Source organism: Triturus cristatus, chromosome 11, assembly GCF_964204655.1.
Source record: "Triturus cristatus chromosome 11, aTriCri1.1, whole genome shotgun sequence".
Taxonomy (NCBI): Eukaryota; Metazoa; Chordata; class Amphibia; order Caudata; family Salamandridae; genus Triturus; species Triturus cristatus.
This window is the reverse complement of record NC_140594.1, coordinates 273,894,374-273,910,925: the sequence shown is the minus strand read 5'-3', so window position 1 is coordinate 273,910,925 and position 16,552 is coordinate 273,894,374. Positions and strand designations below refer to the sequence as shown.

At 50.3% G+C, this 16,552-nt stretch overlaps 1 protein-coding gene across 1 annotated transcript in view; it reads right to left on the bottom strand.

The window, feature by feature from the left end:
• LOC146784012 (2'-5'-oligoadenylate synthase 1-like) overlaps positions 1-15,835 on the bottom strand; it is a 72,336-nt gene extending 56,501 nt beyond the window's left edge. The window contains exon 1 of the mRNA XM_085633212.1: positions 14,456-15,835. Within this exon, the coding sequence (XP_085489338.1) occupies positions 14,456-14,668 (213 nt within the window). The 5' untranslated portion in view covers positions 14,669-15,835. The remainder of the gene's footprint in view (positions 1-14,455) is intronic.
• Positions 15,836-16,552: the final 717 nt, after the last annotated feature.

Genomic DNA, 16,552 nt, shown 5'->3' with positions numbered 1-16,552 from the left:
CAATTTCAACCGTGATGGCATTAGATTGCACTGTTATTGCATTTTATGTTGCACCAAGGTTTGATAACAGGATGGATAACCACAGGTATGTACTTATGCCCAAACTAGAAACAACTCGATGACTGAGATAACATTTATGACGTGGAACATTAGAGGCATGAATGAATTTTGCAAAGCACGCCTCATACACACATATCTGACGTCTGTGAGACTCACCTGACAGCCCATAACACCGCCAGACTCCGATCGAAACATTGGGGTGACACTCACTCTTCCTTTTATTCAAATTACGCAAGGGGAGTCAGATTCTATTTAGAAAAGGTTTGTCATGGCGGCTACGCGCAAACCCTTATAGGCACTGAGGGGAGATATGTGGTCCTCACGGGCACCCTCTATGCCCAACCTTTGATTCTGGCAGCAGTTTATGGCCTGAACACATACAACCCAGACTTTTACACTTAAACCGCTCAGGTACGCGCGTACTTCATCCACAGGCCCCTGCCACACTTCATACCATTATACAGGATAATTGCTTAGTTGATAGCTGGAGGCATAGCCACCTAGACAAGCGCCAGGGCACCTGCATTTCTAATACGCACAGTTCTTGGTCCCGCATTGACCTGTGGATAGTCACTCAGGACATACTGGATTGGAACACCTCCACCTCCACTACACACTTAGCAAACACCCTATCGGATCATTCACCGGAGAGCCTGGCTATCCCCTCAGTGCATGTTTGCTTGGCGCCTTACCCCCCACACACTTCTGGATGCCGTGTTTAGAGAAGAGCTCCATGGAGCCATTGTGGAATTCTTTGAACTAAACACCGGCTCGGTGGACTCTCCATCCACTCTCTGGGAGACCTTTAAAGTGGTGGTCAGGGGAGAATGCATTGGGAGACAAGCAGGTGTACTCAGATCTATTAGGGGCACCTTGGAGAGGCTGGAAACGGAACTCAGGCAACTTGACCAAAGCTATTTTAGTAACCCCTTCCCCGCTACGTTAGCAGACATACGCTTAAAGATGACTGAATATCAGGCTGACCGCGAGGTCACACACCTAAGTCGTGAAGGGCAGGTGCGCCGCTATGGTGAGGGAGACCGCCCTGGAAGACCTCCTCCTACATAACAGAATTACATGACAAAACTGCTGGCAGAATCACTTCCCCCAAGATATAATTGACAGAATATCCACATTCTATGCTAACTCATATACCGACGGGGCTGAGACACCTTCGGATGTCTTCGAACAATATTTTGACACTATTGAGCTACTATGGCTCAGCAATGCACATTGTGACGAACCCTTCACCTCTTAGGAGATCGTGCAAGTGATCTTGAGTCTTCCCGGGGATCAGGCGCCCGGATCAGACTGGCTGACGGCCGCCTTCTATAAAGAATGCGCGCCTCTCCTCATTCCTCATCTTGCTGAAATGTATAATGAGTCTTTCACGATCGGCCAATTCCCTGCCACTGTTCGCGAGGCAGTGATCACTCTTCTCCTCAAACCTGATAAACCACGCTAGCGAGCCATCATGATGGTCGCAGAGTAGGCAAGCTCCGCCGAGCCCGTTTGTATAATCCTGAATTTATCCTGCTCCCTCAGAGATAATGTATCGCCACGGTGTCAGCAGCATTCCCGAACTTCTGGCTGATCCTGCGATGACAACTGCGGTCATTATCCTCCGCTCTGGGGTGAAGATCGTCCAGGCGCGACGCTGACGGTTCAGGCGGTGGGGCTGGAGGAGGGCTCCTGGTGACGTCACTCCGCTCAGAACTCGTCCGGAGTCTACGCGAGGCCCCAGCTCCACTGAAGCATACATGCCATCGGCGGGAGAGTTGGCTGCAGCGGGACGGTGGGTGGTGCGATCGGGGGTTATATACCGGCCCCCCACTCTCCCCCCCGGCTAGCTGGTTCCGTTGGAGTGTTGCCGTCTCGCTGGTGGCGAGCATTGTGCCGATTCCTTGGAACGCTGGGTGGGGGCCTGCCTCCGGATCGCCGCCCCCGTTCTCCTCTTTGCCACACTGAGGGCTGCCCTGTCCCGCAGCGGCTGCATTGTCATTGGTGTGGGGCGGTGGACGGCCCCCCGAGCCCAGATTCCGTCTTCATCTACTGGACGGAGGGACGCCACTTGGGAGACCCAGGGTTCCGCACGGGCACCGTGTGGACGGACGGCCACGTAGGTGGCGCAGTGGGGACCCTCCATCCTGCTGAGTCAGCCCGCTTCTGCCTCTGCATCCATCGGCCGTCGTGTCGGACCGCAGTGGTGCTGTGCAGGAGCTACTACGGAGGCTGCCTTGTGCTGTTGATCTGCTAGTGGGGCTGCAGCTGCGATTGGGGATTGACGCTCCGGCTGCCGGGGGCTCTGGCCTGCAGGTCCGCTTGCTCGGCCCGACGCTCTACTTCCTGTGGCCCCGTGGGTTGCAGACATGCAGGGGACCCAGTGCGGTCCCACTGACGCTTAGGGGTGAAGGCGGTGGTGATTGCCTCGCTGTGGCTTGTGAGTGGCCGGTTTCCAACCGTGTCACCCGTGCTTGAAGATAAATGGGCCAGCGCCCCACCTGAAGCAGACACTACCCGGATTGCCCCTCAGACCTGCCTGCCATATCGGGCAGTATATACCAGATTGGATTGAACCCTCTGTATTCATTTCTCCTTCGACCGTCTCGCAAGCACCATGACGAGAGACAAATTGCAGGGGAACACAGCAAGACAGCCCATGATTGACTGCTATACTGGAACGACCACGCAGGCGGCGGACCAGGGGAGCGCCCAGGGCGGACCGCCAGACAATGCAACACTTCTGGCGGCAATAACACAGTGCGGACAACCCTTGAGACCAAGATAGGTGAGGTGGGTTTGGAAGTCCTACTTCTCCGCCAAGATCTCCGAAATGTGGCGGAGCGCATCACAGTTTCCGAGACCAGAGTCTCCGAAGTTGAGGACTCCGTAACTACTTTAAAGAAAAAGGTGGCGTCCCTTGAAACGATATCTAGAACCTTGGCCTCATGCGTCGAGGATGCAGAGGGGAGGGCTCGGCGAAGCAATCTCGCTTTGTGGGCTTTCCAGAAAGCTGCAAAGGTGGCGACACGGAGCAGTTCTTAACTACCTGGCTGACTAGCTGGCTGCCGCCTGACTCCATGTCCAATTGTTTCATCGTGGAACGCGCCCGTAGGGCCCTTCTACAGAAACCTCCTCCAGGTGCCCAGCCACGTCCCATTATTGCAAGATCCTAAATTACCATGACAGAGACACTATCCTGAAACAGGCCCGACTCAAGGACTTTAACAATGCCCGCATTCTCATTTTCCCAGATTACACAAGACTGGTCCAACAACAACGACAATCTTTTGCGGCAGCCAAGGCATGCCTCCGTAGCCTACAGATACAGTTCGCCCTCCTGTATCCTGCCAGATTGAGAGTGATCTATCAGGCCCGCACATTATTCTTTGATTCTCCAGAGGAGGTGTTTGCCTGGACGGATGAGACCGTGAAGTTGCGCCCCAATCTACCCTCCAGATTGGACTCGGACTCCTCCTCTGGGGATCCAACGCTCACATCTACTAAACCCAAGAATAAATCGTCCAGGAGATCCCGATCCCGTCGCCGCTCATAGTCCCATGGCGGCACTAGCAGAACGGCATCCACTTCCAGCTCGGGACACACATCGTGAGTACTTTGGCCTTATCCTGCTGGTGGCGCTGGGGCTGCTTCTCGGAGGCCACCCTATACCCATGGGGGGAACCCCCTCCTGTGACTTAGCTTTGTTCTATGTGACGCATCCTGGCCCAGCTTTACCACCTGGGAGCATGGATTGAACTCACTTGTACATGTCGGGTAGAGACTTTGAGTTTATATTGCTGCTGACCGTTTTCAGATTTTGTCTTACAATTGCAATGTTATCTTTGATGGGGCTTGGACTGGGCTCCACCTATGTTTGACCCTCAGTGGTCCAGGGACGGGCACACAGTTCCGGATGGGCTCTTGGGGATCCATTGGCGTCGAGGTGCCCCATTGGGACCCTCGTATCCTACTCACCGCGATAGATAGTTCAATGGTTCTGAGGTATTGGGGTGGGGGGTGGAGGGTTGTTCGTGGGTGGAGGGCTTGCATTTTGTATTTGCATATTGTTTCGCTATTGTTATGCTTTTTATCTGTGCACTGATCACTCACCGTTTTCTGAGCCATGCTCATATTACTCTACTGCCTATGGGCTCTGCACCCCTGCTGCCTAGATGCCACTGCGGTACCGGGGTCCCTCGCCGGTCACTCCGGAGAACGCACCTAGCCTATATGACACCTATACATATCTCACCCAATGCCATGCCCATAACCTAAGACAGACGGACTCCGTATACTCAGCTGGAATGTGCGGGGAGCACTTGATACATTCAAACGGGGTGCCATTCTCCGACAAGCCAAGCGCGACGGCACAGACATATTGATGCTACAGGAAACACATTTATTAGGCTCAAAAACCCCTTGTATTCTCCGCTACGGGTTTGCGCAAGTCTTCCATTCCGGCTTTACTAGGGGCTCCAGAGGCGTGGGTATCCTTATTCATAAGCGCGTTCCTTGCGTACACTCCAAATCCTGGGTGGATACGCAGGGCAGATACATTGTCATTCAAGGGTCCATTTTTGGGGACCAGGTGGTTTTGGGCTGCTTGTATGCTCCTCCCCCGCTTTCCTGGTCTCTGACAGAACGTCTCCTAGCCCTTTGGCTGGAGATACCCCCTGGCGTAACGGTCGTTGGGGGTGATTGGAATGATGTCATGAATGTGACCCAAGACCGCTGGAGACAGGGGGGCCTGCCTATGCCCTGCTCGGTCACTAAACTTAGTTCTTTGGTGGCGGGAATGGGCTGGTCAGATACGTGGCGCGTGATGCATGGTGTGGAACAGGGCTATACCTACTTTTCTTCTGTCCTTCTCGCGCCTGGATTATTTATTTGTCCCTATAGGAGCTATGGGCAGAGTATCTGAGGTAGATATCCTTCCAAGAGGCCTTTCGGACCATTCCTCCGTTGCCCTAACGCTAAATCTTGGCCCTACGCGGCCGCCCTTTAGATGGCGCCTTTCTACCTGGAACCTTCAAGATGAACAGTACAGAGATCATCTAGACCGAGCCTTAGACCAATATCTGTAGCTAAACGTGGAGTCTGTGGAGGTAGCTGAGCCTCTCTGGGAAGCCCTGAAGTCCACAATACGTGGTGTGGACATTTCATATTGCTCTGCCGCGCGCCGGGCCCGGAAAGAAGAAATGTTGAGGTCCGAGGCCCGCTTGGTTACCCTGGAACAGGCCAGTAGGGGGGAGCAGGGTGCACCGGCGCGCCATCAGCTGACTCTCGCGAGACAGATGCATGCTGATCCCTTAATGGAGGAGGCGAGTCTGGTGTGGCTGGCGACCCGTAGTAGAATATGTCAATGGGGGGACAAATCCAGCAAATTGCTTCATCGGCTGTGTCAGGGAGCTATACACCCCCTGACTCTCCTTGCAGTGGTGGGCCCTGATGGTGGCCCTCTGCGTGACCCCCAGGCCATCGCCGAAAGTTTTGCATGCTATTATGCAACACTCTACACCCCGCACGAAGTACTCGCGGTAGAGCAGATCCACCACTTCATAGATGCTCTTCCGCCTCAGTGCTTCCCTACCGCGGCCCAATATTGCCTGGATTGCCCTCTCACCGTGGAGGAACTGGGGGTGGCCCTACACGGACTCAACCCCGGTAAAGCACCGGGTCCTAATGGCTACCCATGCAAATTTTATAAACGATATTTTACGAAACTGGGCCCCCACTTCCTGAACACAGTCGAAGAGGCGAGAGATCTTGGCCACCTTCGGCGGGAATGGTGCCATGCAGAGATAGTGGTCTTTCCAAAACCGGGGCGACCCTCCGATCAGCACACGTCATATCGCCCTATTTCGCTACTCAACATAGAAGCCACAATACTGGCCATAGCCTTGGCCAATAGACTCTCCCCCTATATAACCCAGGTGGTCCACCCAGACCAGGCGGGCTTTATGCCCCACCGTGCAACGCGGCACAACATTCGTCGTGCACATATTGCCGTAGATGCCTTTCGGAGGCTTGATGTGTCTTGCGCACTCCTCCTTGTGGACATGGACCGTGCCTTTGATTCTCTCAGCTGGCCATATCTATTTGCACTCCTTGACCGACTAAACCTCGGCCCGCGGTTCCTATCATACCTGAAGCTACTGTATACCAAGATTACAGCATCCGTCCGCATTGCTGGGTCGATCTCGACCACATTCCAGGTGGGCAGGGGGGCTTGACAGGGGTGCCCGCTGTCACCATTCCTTTTTGCCTTGGCCATGGAACCCTTGGCGGCATGGGTGAGAATGGACGCCATGGTTACGGGATTTGAGTGGGCACATGGACACTCGGACCGTATAGCCCTTTATGCCGACAACGTTCTTTTCTTCCTCACAGATGTTAACAGGACTGGCCCCCGATTACTCCGCATCATGGAGATCTTCGGGGAGACCTCGGACCTCTATATGAATCACTCCAAATCCACACTGTGGACCAGGGGCCCACAGATAATCCTCTGTTCCTGGGCTTCTGCAATACAGGTGACTACAGTCGGCTTGAGGTACTTTGGGGTGTTCCTAGCAGACTCGGCAAACGTCTCATGGGACCATAATATCCTCCCGACATGGACGCGTATTTGAGATGAACTTAAAACCTGGTCCCATATGCCCTTGTCGCGTCCAGGTAGATCCGCCATTTTTAAAATGGTGTCCTTACCGCGGTTATTGTACCAACTGCGGAATTATCCGTTCCGTATCCCACCTGCGTGGTTACGCCAGGCTAACTCGGCCCTGAGTCAATTCCTATGGGCCTGGAAAACTCCTCGAGTGGCGCTACGTACTTGTTTTCAGTCGACATACAGCGGCAGGCTAGCCACATCGGATATCTTGTCTTACTATATGGCCTCATATTTGTTTATCCTAAATGAGTGGTGGTACAGGGACCGTTCAGACCCGGCCTACCTGCTGGAGCGCAGACTCATGGGAAACCACTCCATATATACTATTCTCTATTCCTCCCCGATGCGTTGAGTCCTTCCGTCAGCTACCGGTATGGTGTTCCAAGTGTGGAAGCAGGCATTGTGGAAGATAGGATGGTGGGGCAGACTGACAAAAGAGACTCCGTTGTGGGCGAACGGAGGTTTGCCTCAGCCGGCTGGCCTGGCGGGCTTCCATCATTGGGATGCTATAGGAATCTCGACCCTCGGAGACGTTATGCGAGGTGTGACTCTTAAGTCTTTCCGTCAACTCCAACAGGAGTTCTCAATGCCCAAGACTCAATTTTATAAATTCCTACAGTTTCGACACGCCCTTCTTCCCAACATCGCTAGCCTAGAATCCCTCCCTGAATTTAGCCCCATCGAAGCTAAACTCTTCATGGGAGACCTGCATGATCATAACATTTCCAAAATCTATCAATCTTTGGTGACAAATAGCCACATTAGATAAACTTCGGGGGACCTGGGAGGAGGACCTTGGACCTCTGGAGAGTGAGGATTGGACGGAAGCACTTTATCCCGCTAGGGAGGCAGCAATAGCTATGCGCTTCTGCCTGATCCAGTTTAACTACTTGCATCGAATATATTACACTCGGGTGAGACTATGGAGGGCTGGCCTAATAGCCTCCCCACTCTGTCGCCGCTGCTCTCGGGAGAACGGTACCCTGTTCCACAAGGTATAGCAGTGCGATGTGATTGTACGATTCTGGAGGAGAGTGTTGGCCTGCTTCTCTGAAGTCTTGGGATGGGATCTCCCTTTCTCACCTAAATTAGTACTATTGCATATCTTGGAGGGCATAGGGGGCAACATATACAACCGACACTTATTGCTCCTGGGTCTTACCTTGGCTAAAAGAGACATAGCGCGCAGCTGGAAGGCGACCACTTCACCACCGATAATGGCCTGGAAGAATGGGTTAGATTTTAATATGGGGTTGGAACTCCCTGTGTTTCAAACCCGAGGATGCCCTCAAAAACATGCGAAGATCTGGAAGCGATGGGCGGAGTATAGGAGTCTCTCCTTAGAACCTGATGTGGCCGCGACTGAGATCTATGGCAGTTAGGATGATCCCATACGATACAGGCTTTATTTGTGCGGACCTGCCTGCTCCCGCCACAGGATTAACTGTGATTATCGATGGGAGGTGGAGTATCAGCAGTGCACAGGGGGGGGAGGGGGTTAGTTGTAAATTTAATAGTTCTTGCTTTTTTTCTCTTTCAAGATTATTCATGTAATACATTGTATAAATGTCAGCATATTGATAATGCTATATATGTAGCAGTACGTCTCTGGGTTACAGAGCACTGCAAGATCTTTATTGTTTGACGCAATAAAATTTGTTTAAAAAAAAGAAAACTTGATAAACCACCTGAGTCAAGTGACTCGTATCGCCCACTATCATTAATTAATACCGATAACAAGATTTATGCAAAAATATTATATCATGTCTCTTATTGCCCGCCAGAACCAATCCAGTTTTATCCAAGGTCATGCCACATCACATAATTTGCGCACCACTTTCTCCATTATGCATCAGATAAATCCCGACCTGCTGGCGGTGGCAACCTGTTGGACGCCACCAAGGCATTTGATTCTTTACAATGGCCTTTTCTCTTTGCCCTGCTTAACCGCTTGGGATTCAGCCCAGCCTTCATAAGCAAAGTCAAGTTGCTATACACACTACCCGCAGCACGCATCCGTATAAATGGACAAATCACCGAGCCAATACGCATCACTAGAGGCACCAGGCAGGGCTGTCACCCATGCTCTTTGCCATAGCAATGGAGCCACTTGCTGCATGGCTGCGACAACAACATACGCAGCGCGGCATTGAGTTTTCGTCCCGCGACTTTGTGACTTCCATGTATGCAGATGATGTGGCACTCTACATTCGTGAACCCCAAGAAAACCTGGCCCCCATGACCAGAGAGGTCATTAGGTTTGGAGGCTACTCTGGCATACAAGTCAACTGGGCGAAATCCATCCTATTTCCTTTAACGGGCGTGACCCGTCACTTTACTACAGAATACCCAATAAAGTGGGCCGCTGGCCCGACCAAATACCTGGGCATCTGGTTAACTAGGGAAGTGGAAGAGTTGTGGAGAATGAACTATGGCACGACTATGGACTGGCTGGAATCCAAAATCCTCAATTGGAAAAATCTTCCACTCTCCCTGGCGGGACATATCGCAATCACCAAAATGTTATGTTATGTTATGTTATGTTATTTATTCTTTTGTATAGCGCAACGGTTACTCAAAAAGAGTGTCCCGGCGCTTTTAGGTAAGGGAAACAGATTTCAGAATAACACAACACAACTAAAAACAGGTTAAAAGATAAACAAAAAAGAAAACAAACAACTGGGAGACCTATTGAGAAAACAGCCAGGTTTTGAGACCTCTTCTAAAATCAAGGAGAGTAAACGCCCCCCTCAAAGGGAGCGGTAGTGCGTTCCACATCTGTGGGGCCAACAGACTGAAAGAGCGGCCCCCCAGGCGAGCCCTCTTCACACGCGGAACAGCCACCAAAAGTAGAGATTCTGACCGCAACGAGCGAGTCGGATGGTAGAAGGTCAGTCTCTTTTGAAGATGTTTAGCTCCCACCGCATGGAGCGCCTTGTAGGCCAGGGTCAAAGCCTTAAAGGCGATCCGTTTGCGGATGGGTAGCCAGTGCAACGCCACCAACAACCCAGAGGCGCTGGCCCGTCTACTTAGGCCAAAAATGGCCCTGGCCGCCGCGTTCTGTACAACTTGAAGCCTTTGTAGCAGATACTCTGGCAGGCCCAGGTAAAGAATGTTGGCATAATCCAACCTGGAGCCTATCAGAGCCTGCACCGTCAGCCTCCTGTGCTCCTCGGATAAGAGAGGCAGGAACCTCCGCAGCATTTTTAACAGGCCAAAGCAAGTGCCGGTTACCCCCAAGATCTGGGCTTTCATCGTCAGCCCCTTGTCCATCTTAACCCCCAAGTTTTTAGCCATGGGAGAAGAGCCGGACGGAGGGAACATGTCGATGGGCCACCAGGCCTGCCAGCTAGGCTCCGTCTCGCACCCAAAGAAGAGTACCTCCGATTTGTCGGAATTGCACTTGAGGCTGTTCCGTTGGAACCATGCGAACACAGCCCCAAGGCAATTCTGGATACTCTCCCCGTCAAAGTCGGCCCCTCTCTCGCAAGAGAAGAGGAGCTGGGTGTCGTCGGCATACGACACGATCCGGGCACCAAATGACTCCGCCACCGCCGCCAAAGGGGTCATAAAGATGTTAAAAAGGGTCGGGCTCAATATAGAGCCCTGAGGGACCCCGACTCCCAGAGGCGGCATTACGGCGGTGTCAGATGAAGTCCAGATCGTTTGCCGGCGGCCGGCCAAAAAGGAAGAAAACCATTTGAGCACCGTCCCCCGCAGACCAATCTCAAAGAGTCTTGCGAGCAGGCCCTCATGGGGGACGGTGTCAAAAGCCGCCGACAAGTCCAACAACACCAGCATGACTTTGCCCCCGATATCCAACACCCCTTTAATGGTTTCAGAAACCTCAAGGAGCGCGGTCTCGGTGCTGCGATGTGAACGGAAGCCCGACTGGGAGTCATGTAATAACTCATGAGACTCCAGAAAATTGGAGAGCACCGACTGAACGTGCTTCTCCAAAATTTTTACAAGGGCCGGCAGCAACGAAATTGGCCTATAATTGGCTGGGGCTTTCGGGTCAAGTCCCGGCTTTTTAAGCAGCGGGATGACCATTGCCTGCTTCCATACTGGCGGCACCTCTCCCAGACTCAACGACAGGTTGAGAAGAGGGTGCGCCAGCGGATTAACCACCTCCGCCAGTTTACCCAGGAGCTTAGCAGGGCAAGGGTCAAGCGGAGACCCAGATTTTAAGTTGCCCATAAGCGCTAAAGAAGCTGAGGCTGGCAGAGAAGGAAACTCAGCCAATAAGGCACCCTGCGCAACTGAAGGAGGCGAGCCCGCCTCGGGTAGCGGCAATATAACCAGTTCACTCGATAGAAAGGAGTCCTGGATAAGTTTGATCTTGCCAGTAAAAAAACATGCAAGATCCGCCGCCCAAGATTCTGCGGGCCCCTCTTCCGAAGCAGTAGTCCGAGGGGAGATGAATTCTCGAACGATGGTAAAGATCTCCTTACTGGAGTTCGAAAATGGTGATCCTGCCCAAGTTCCTCTACTTGTTTTTAAATATTCCGCTGCCGCTCACATCTCACTTCTTCAAGAGACTGCACTCCAATATGATTATGCTTTTAAGGGCAGGTCGCCAACCGTGCATTGCATACGAAACACTTACACTACCTCTCTAATAATGCGGCGGGATGTCCGCCCCTAACTTGAAACTTTATGCATACTCCGCCCCGGCCAGTTTCCTTCATTTTTGGCTACAACCCACGCCGTTCCAGCCGCACGTTGCAGTCTAAACCGATCTCGCTTCACTGTTGCCGCTTCAAACAACACTTTTCTTATCATACACAGCCCTGAGGGGCCAAATAGACACTGTAGAATGTCTACGCTGGGCCGGGGAGGGGATTCGCAGACACACAGGTGCCAAGACCTTACACGCCCCGGCGATGCAGTTGGCCAATAATCCCTCCTTCCCACCACTGCAGACTAGTCGCATGGCACGACGCGCCGCAAAAAAAAAAGTTTAAAGAGCAGTGATATAAGCCACGCCCAGTTGCCCAAGGGCACCCTTAGACTTAAATTCTGCCTAGTGCTTTTGTGTGTTATCTTCAGTGAGTGGGGGCGCTGTGGAGCGAGGGGGTGGAGGTGAAATGTTGGAGAACTATTAGAATTGGTGGCATAATGCAAAACAAGCACTGGCAAAGGCAATAGGCCTCACCTATGTGAGAGCTGTTGGATTTGTAAATGTTTTAGCCATGTTTTAGAGCAGTGTGGGCCTTGTGCAGCATGGCTAATTGTTATTTAAGAAAGGGGAAAATAAGGTATTTAAAGCGGGAATGTAAAAAAAAGAGTGGTCATAGTTTACGTTTTTTTAAATAACTGGCTAAAAGACATTGGAAAAGCCAATAGCTCTCACATAGGCAAGACCTGTTGGCTGTACCAATGCTTATTTTTTCTGCTTTCCCTATTGTCTCTCTCCTTCTCTCTCACTGGCACCTTTATATGGATTGATTAGTTTATGGGTGTGAAGATGTCAAATGTGCAAGGTTCAACGACAACTAATAGTATCTCCAGCCACGGCCCGTGCAGGTAAGAGCGGTGGGGCTGGCGAGGATTCGACAGACGACTACGAGGGAAAACTCAATAAATTAATTTTCCCTCGTGGTCGTCTGTCGAAATCCCCCCCACTTGGCCCCACCGTTCTTACCTGCATGGACCGCGGCTGAGTATCTCTGTTTCCTGACAGCCCTGTGGGGTGAGCTCTATGAGAGTGTTTATGCTCGCCTGATGATTACTGTACCCTACACTATTGTATAATTGGCAGATTTAAACATACAAATGGTAAACAGATTAATCTATATCAAATCAGCATTAAGAAAAGTTATCACAAATGATACATCAAAGCACTATCTAAAGGAACAAAACAAACCTACTTATTGACCTAAAGAAAACTGCAAAACCCTTTAGGTGGGATGAAAAAACTGTGTGTGTGGGGGGTCTTTCAAGGGGGCGTGGCCTATGTATTTAATGGCTAGCTTAAAAACAACTACGATAAGACCCTGTGCTTAGCATAGTGTGCCGCCCGACTGGGTTTGCTGTTTCTGTCATTGCATCTAGATATATATTACAATACATAACATTATACCTACAACAAGCCAGGACTATTGGCTTTGACAATGGTTGTTAGTTGCATAAGGTTAATAAGCAACAACTATGGCTTTGTTGTATATAATATTGAAAATGCTTGAGTTCTGAAATGATGAGACTATGAAACAACTATAATGAGTCTCTTTGAAGTTACATCAAAGTCAGTGAATATTCGTGCTGCTGCAGTTAAGATTTTTTTTTCACCCTGAGGGTGAGGGCATGGAGAGCCAGATAGCGACCTGTCTCAGCACCTGCTTTTTTAGAATTGCTCCCCCTGCCCACTTAAAGCCCTGTGCAAAACTATTCTGCATGTAGGCTAACCAAAGCAACTGTTTAGAGGGCTGGGAACGAGCATTAATGACCAACAGATAGGCTTAGCTAGAAAAACGAGTTGTCAAGGATGGGGCTCCCCAGTTGGTGACTCCTGGAGTGGAGTTCAGTGGTGACGAGGAAATGAGGATTCGGAAGCTGTCCTTTTTGTGCCCCAAAACGCTATTTTTTAAATTCCCACATTGGGAGATTTCAGTATCTCTCCCCAAACTACCAGTCTTCAAAGAGCTTACGAGGAATGCCCGTGCCCACCCCCTTCCTCCCTTGAATAACTCAAGAACAGTATGGTCAGAGCGTTCACACAACGCACCGCTAGAAATACCGCAGAAATACTTGGGCCGGTGGGGTGGGGCTCACCTTGCAGACTATATGGCCCAGATTATTTATCGCACTTTATAAATAAGGATACCTCGGGGTACGGTGCGATAAAGTGGCACATATTGTGAGTTGAGGGAATAACATGGTTATCAGATGCGTTAAATACCTACCAACTCATAATTCTGACCAATGCGTAAACAGGGATTACGCATGGGCCAAAATATAATGGCCGCAGTGCTTAATTTGTGCGGGTGGTTTCCGGCAATTTCCAGGCAACAATAAAGATGTCAAGATAACTCTCTGATTAATGTTCTTTCTGGAGAGCATGGAAGTTGTGTCTAATTGAGTTTTTGACTCCCCATTGGGTTGTGCAGAGGGTTAATATGCCTACTGTAAATAACATGTACCATGCAGATCAAAAGGGCACATAATGTAAATAGGTTAGTGGGTTACTGCTTTTAATTAGGTGAGTGGGTAACTGCTTTTCTAAGAGACGTCCTTTTGTTACAGTTTATAAATTAAAATTCCTAATATAGAACAGTGAATTATTAACTGTCCTCAAAGAACTGCATGCACACTGCAAAGTATAGTTTAGAGAGCATAGATTAGGATGTTGCAAAAAGGGTTAATTTGCTTTGAAATAAATTCTTATTATTAAAGAGAACTCCCAATTGTGGTGTTCCATTTTCAATTCAGAGGTGGTGCTTCTCCAGACCAAGCCGTCTTAAACTATACTGCCTACCAGTATGGATGAGGTCACTCCAACACCTTGTAGTCCTCTGGGCCTGGTTTATGTAATATTTCCTATACCTGATTTACATGGGTATGATTGATTGTGGGTGGAGGAAGTAAGTGGAGCAGGAAAGTGGGTGTGGCCTCCTACAAACATTTGAGCACCTGGACTTCATATTTTACAAATTAAGCACTGAATGGCCGACTATAATCAGGCTTTGGAGGTATTCCCTTCCCTGTGGGAGGAGGACTCACCTTCACCACTTTGTGCACCTTCGTGGTCTCGAAGCAGTTCTCTTTCAGGAATGTCGCGATCCTGTCGATGGCGTCTCGCACCTGGGTGTTGAAGGTCTCGTTGGGCTGCAGGCAGCGCTCGATCCAGGCGTCCAGCTTGTTCGCCGGGGTCTGGTAAAGCTCCGGAATCTCCGTGAGTTGCGCCTGCAGCACTGGCGCCTGATTCCACGCCATCTCCGCTGCTGCAGACCCGCGCAGTCTCTTCAAGCTCTGTCTGTCAGTGGCAGCTGTCTCTCACTGGCGACTGAGTCTGTCACTTTCAATTCTGACAGGATATTTTGTGTCAGGCTCTCTCTGGCGACAGCCTCGTAACAGTCTCCTTCAGGCTCTTTAAACCAAGGTCTGTCAGGATTTCTCTCATATGACGCCTCTGTCAGTCTCTGAAGACAGGGCCTGTTACTCTCTGATGGTGTCTGATAGGGTCTGTCAATCTCTCTGGTGAAAGGGTTCGTCAGTCTTTCTGAGTCACTATCTGTCACCCTCTCTCTGGTGAAACCCTCAGCCAGGCTAGCTATAGTGACCTGGCCTGTTATTTTTTATTGTGATAGGGTCAGTCAGTCTCTCTGGTGAAAGTGTCTGTATGTCTCTGTCTGTCATAGGGGTTGTCACTCCCTCTGGCTCTGCCGGGTTCTCTCAGGTGTCTGAGGTTTTTTGTAGTGACTGCATCTACTGAGCGTTGTTAGGTGCAAAAGCAGCTAGCCTGCCTCACATTAAAGGATGTCTAACGACTTACGTTCGCTCTGGGACAGAAGTTCTCTCTAGTGACAGGGTCTCACAAACTCACTCCCTTGAAAAGATATCTCGGGCTCTCTGGTGAGAGGGTCTCTCAGTCTCTCCCTAGTGATAGGGTCTCCAACGTCGTTTTTGGTGACAGGCTCTCTCAGACGCTCTGCTGTCAGACTCTTCCCCGGGACTGTTCCTATTGTGAAGCGCTCTGACACCTTCGGGTAAAGTCCGCGCTATATAAACACGCAATAAATAAATAAAATAAATAAAACAAGAGCTCCGAAGCTCTCTCTGGTTGCAGGTGGTTGGTGCGGTGGGATGCTCTATCAGGCTGTCTCTCAAGATGAGATTCGTCAGTGCTGGCTTTTGAAGCTCGCGGCTAGCCACGCCCCTCAGGGATTGGCTCGGTAAACGCAGCTCTTAAGGTGGACCAGTGAGATGACATATTTGCAAGGAGCACCGACACACACCCAAGAAAAGAACAAACTGGTCGAAATCAAGCTAATATAGGGAGTCTTATTAAAATAAGACTAAAGCAAACAAAAGGAAGTGTATTAGGTAACCCAAAACTGGCGCAAGGGGGCATATAATACTGTTTACAGCCAAAAATGTTGTGGTGTGCCCCTACTGTGACTGCACTTTAACAATCAGGGAGTGGACTGGGCGAGTCCATGCGTCCCATGTGACTTACACTTGTTTACAGATTCACAGGGAAATAATACGATCTCCGTGTTCTCTGCTGGAGAAACGAAACTGAAAGTTGGAGGGACGCAGGAATATGGGCGCTTGCTCGAGAATAGAAACTGAGCAGGAGGAAACCCACTGTGACAGAAAGTGCGCCAGGTGTGACGCTGCTCAAAAGCTGCAAGCCCCCCACAGTCAGCATTTATGTGTTTATTTTCACTAGTCGAGTTTTACACTTAATGTGTAATAGCTGCAAGCTTTTTAGATTGCATTTGTGGGTCATTTGCATGGTTTCAGTGTATTTATTTATGGGCAAAGGTCTACTACCAACTGTGTGACACTCAGTGATACAATCTGTGGGTAATAGAATGTTACAATAATTACTTGCACGTTAACAGTGCCTCCTAGTCGCAGAGTTTTAAAATACTGACGTCAACATTCACAGTGCTTCTAGCTGCAGGCTTGGACCTTGTAGCACTATAAAGAAGTCACTAGTCCCCACTGCGCCAACCAGGATTCAATTCGGTTTCTCTCTGAGTACATATACACAGACATCTACAGTATTTACATTAAACAACTGACGTTTTATTACATAAACAAGCACTGGCAAAGTCAATCGGTCTGGTCTTTCACACAGCTCCAGTAACT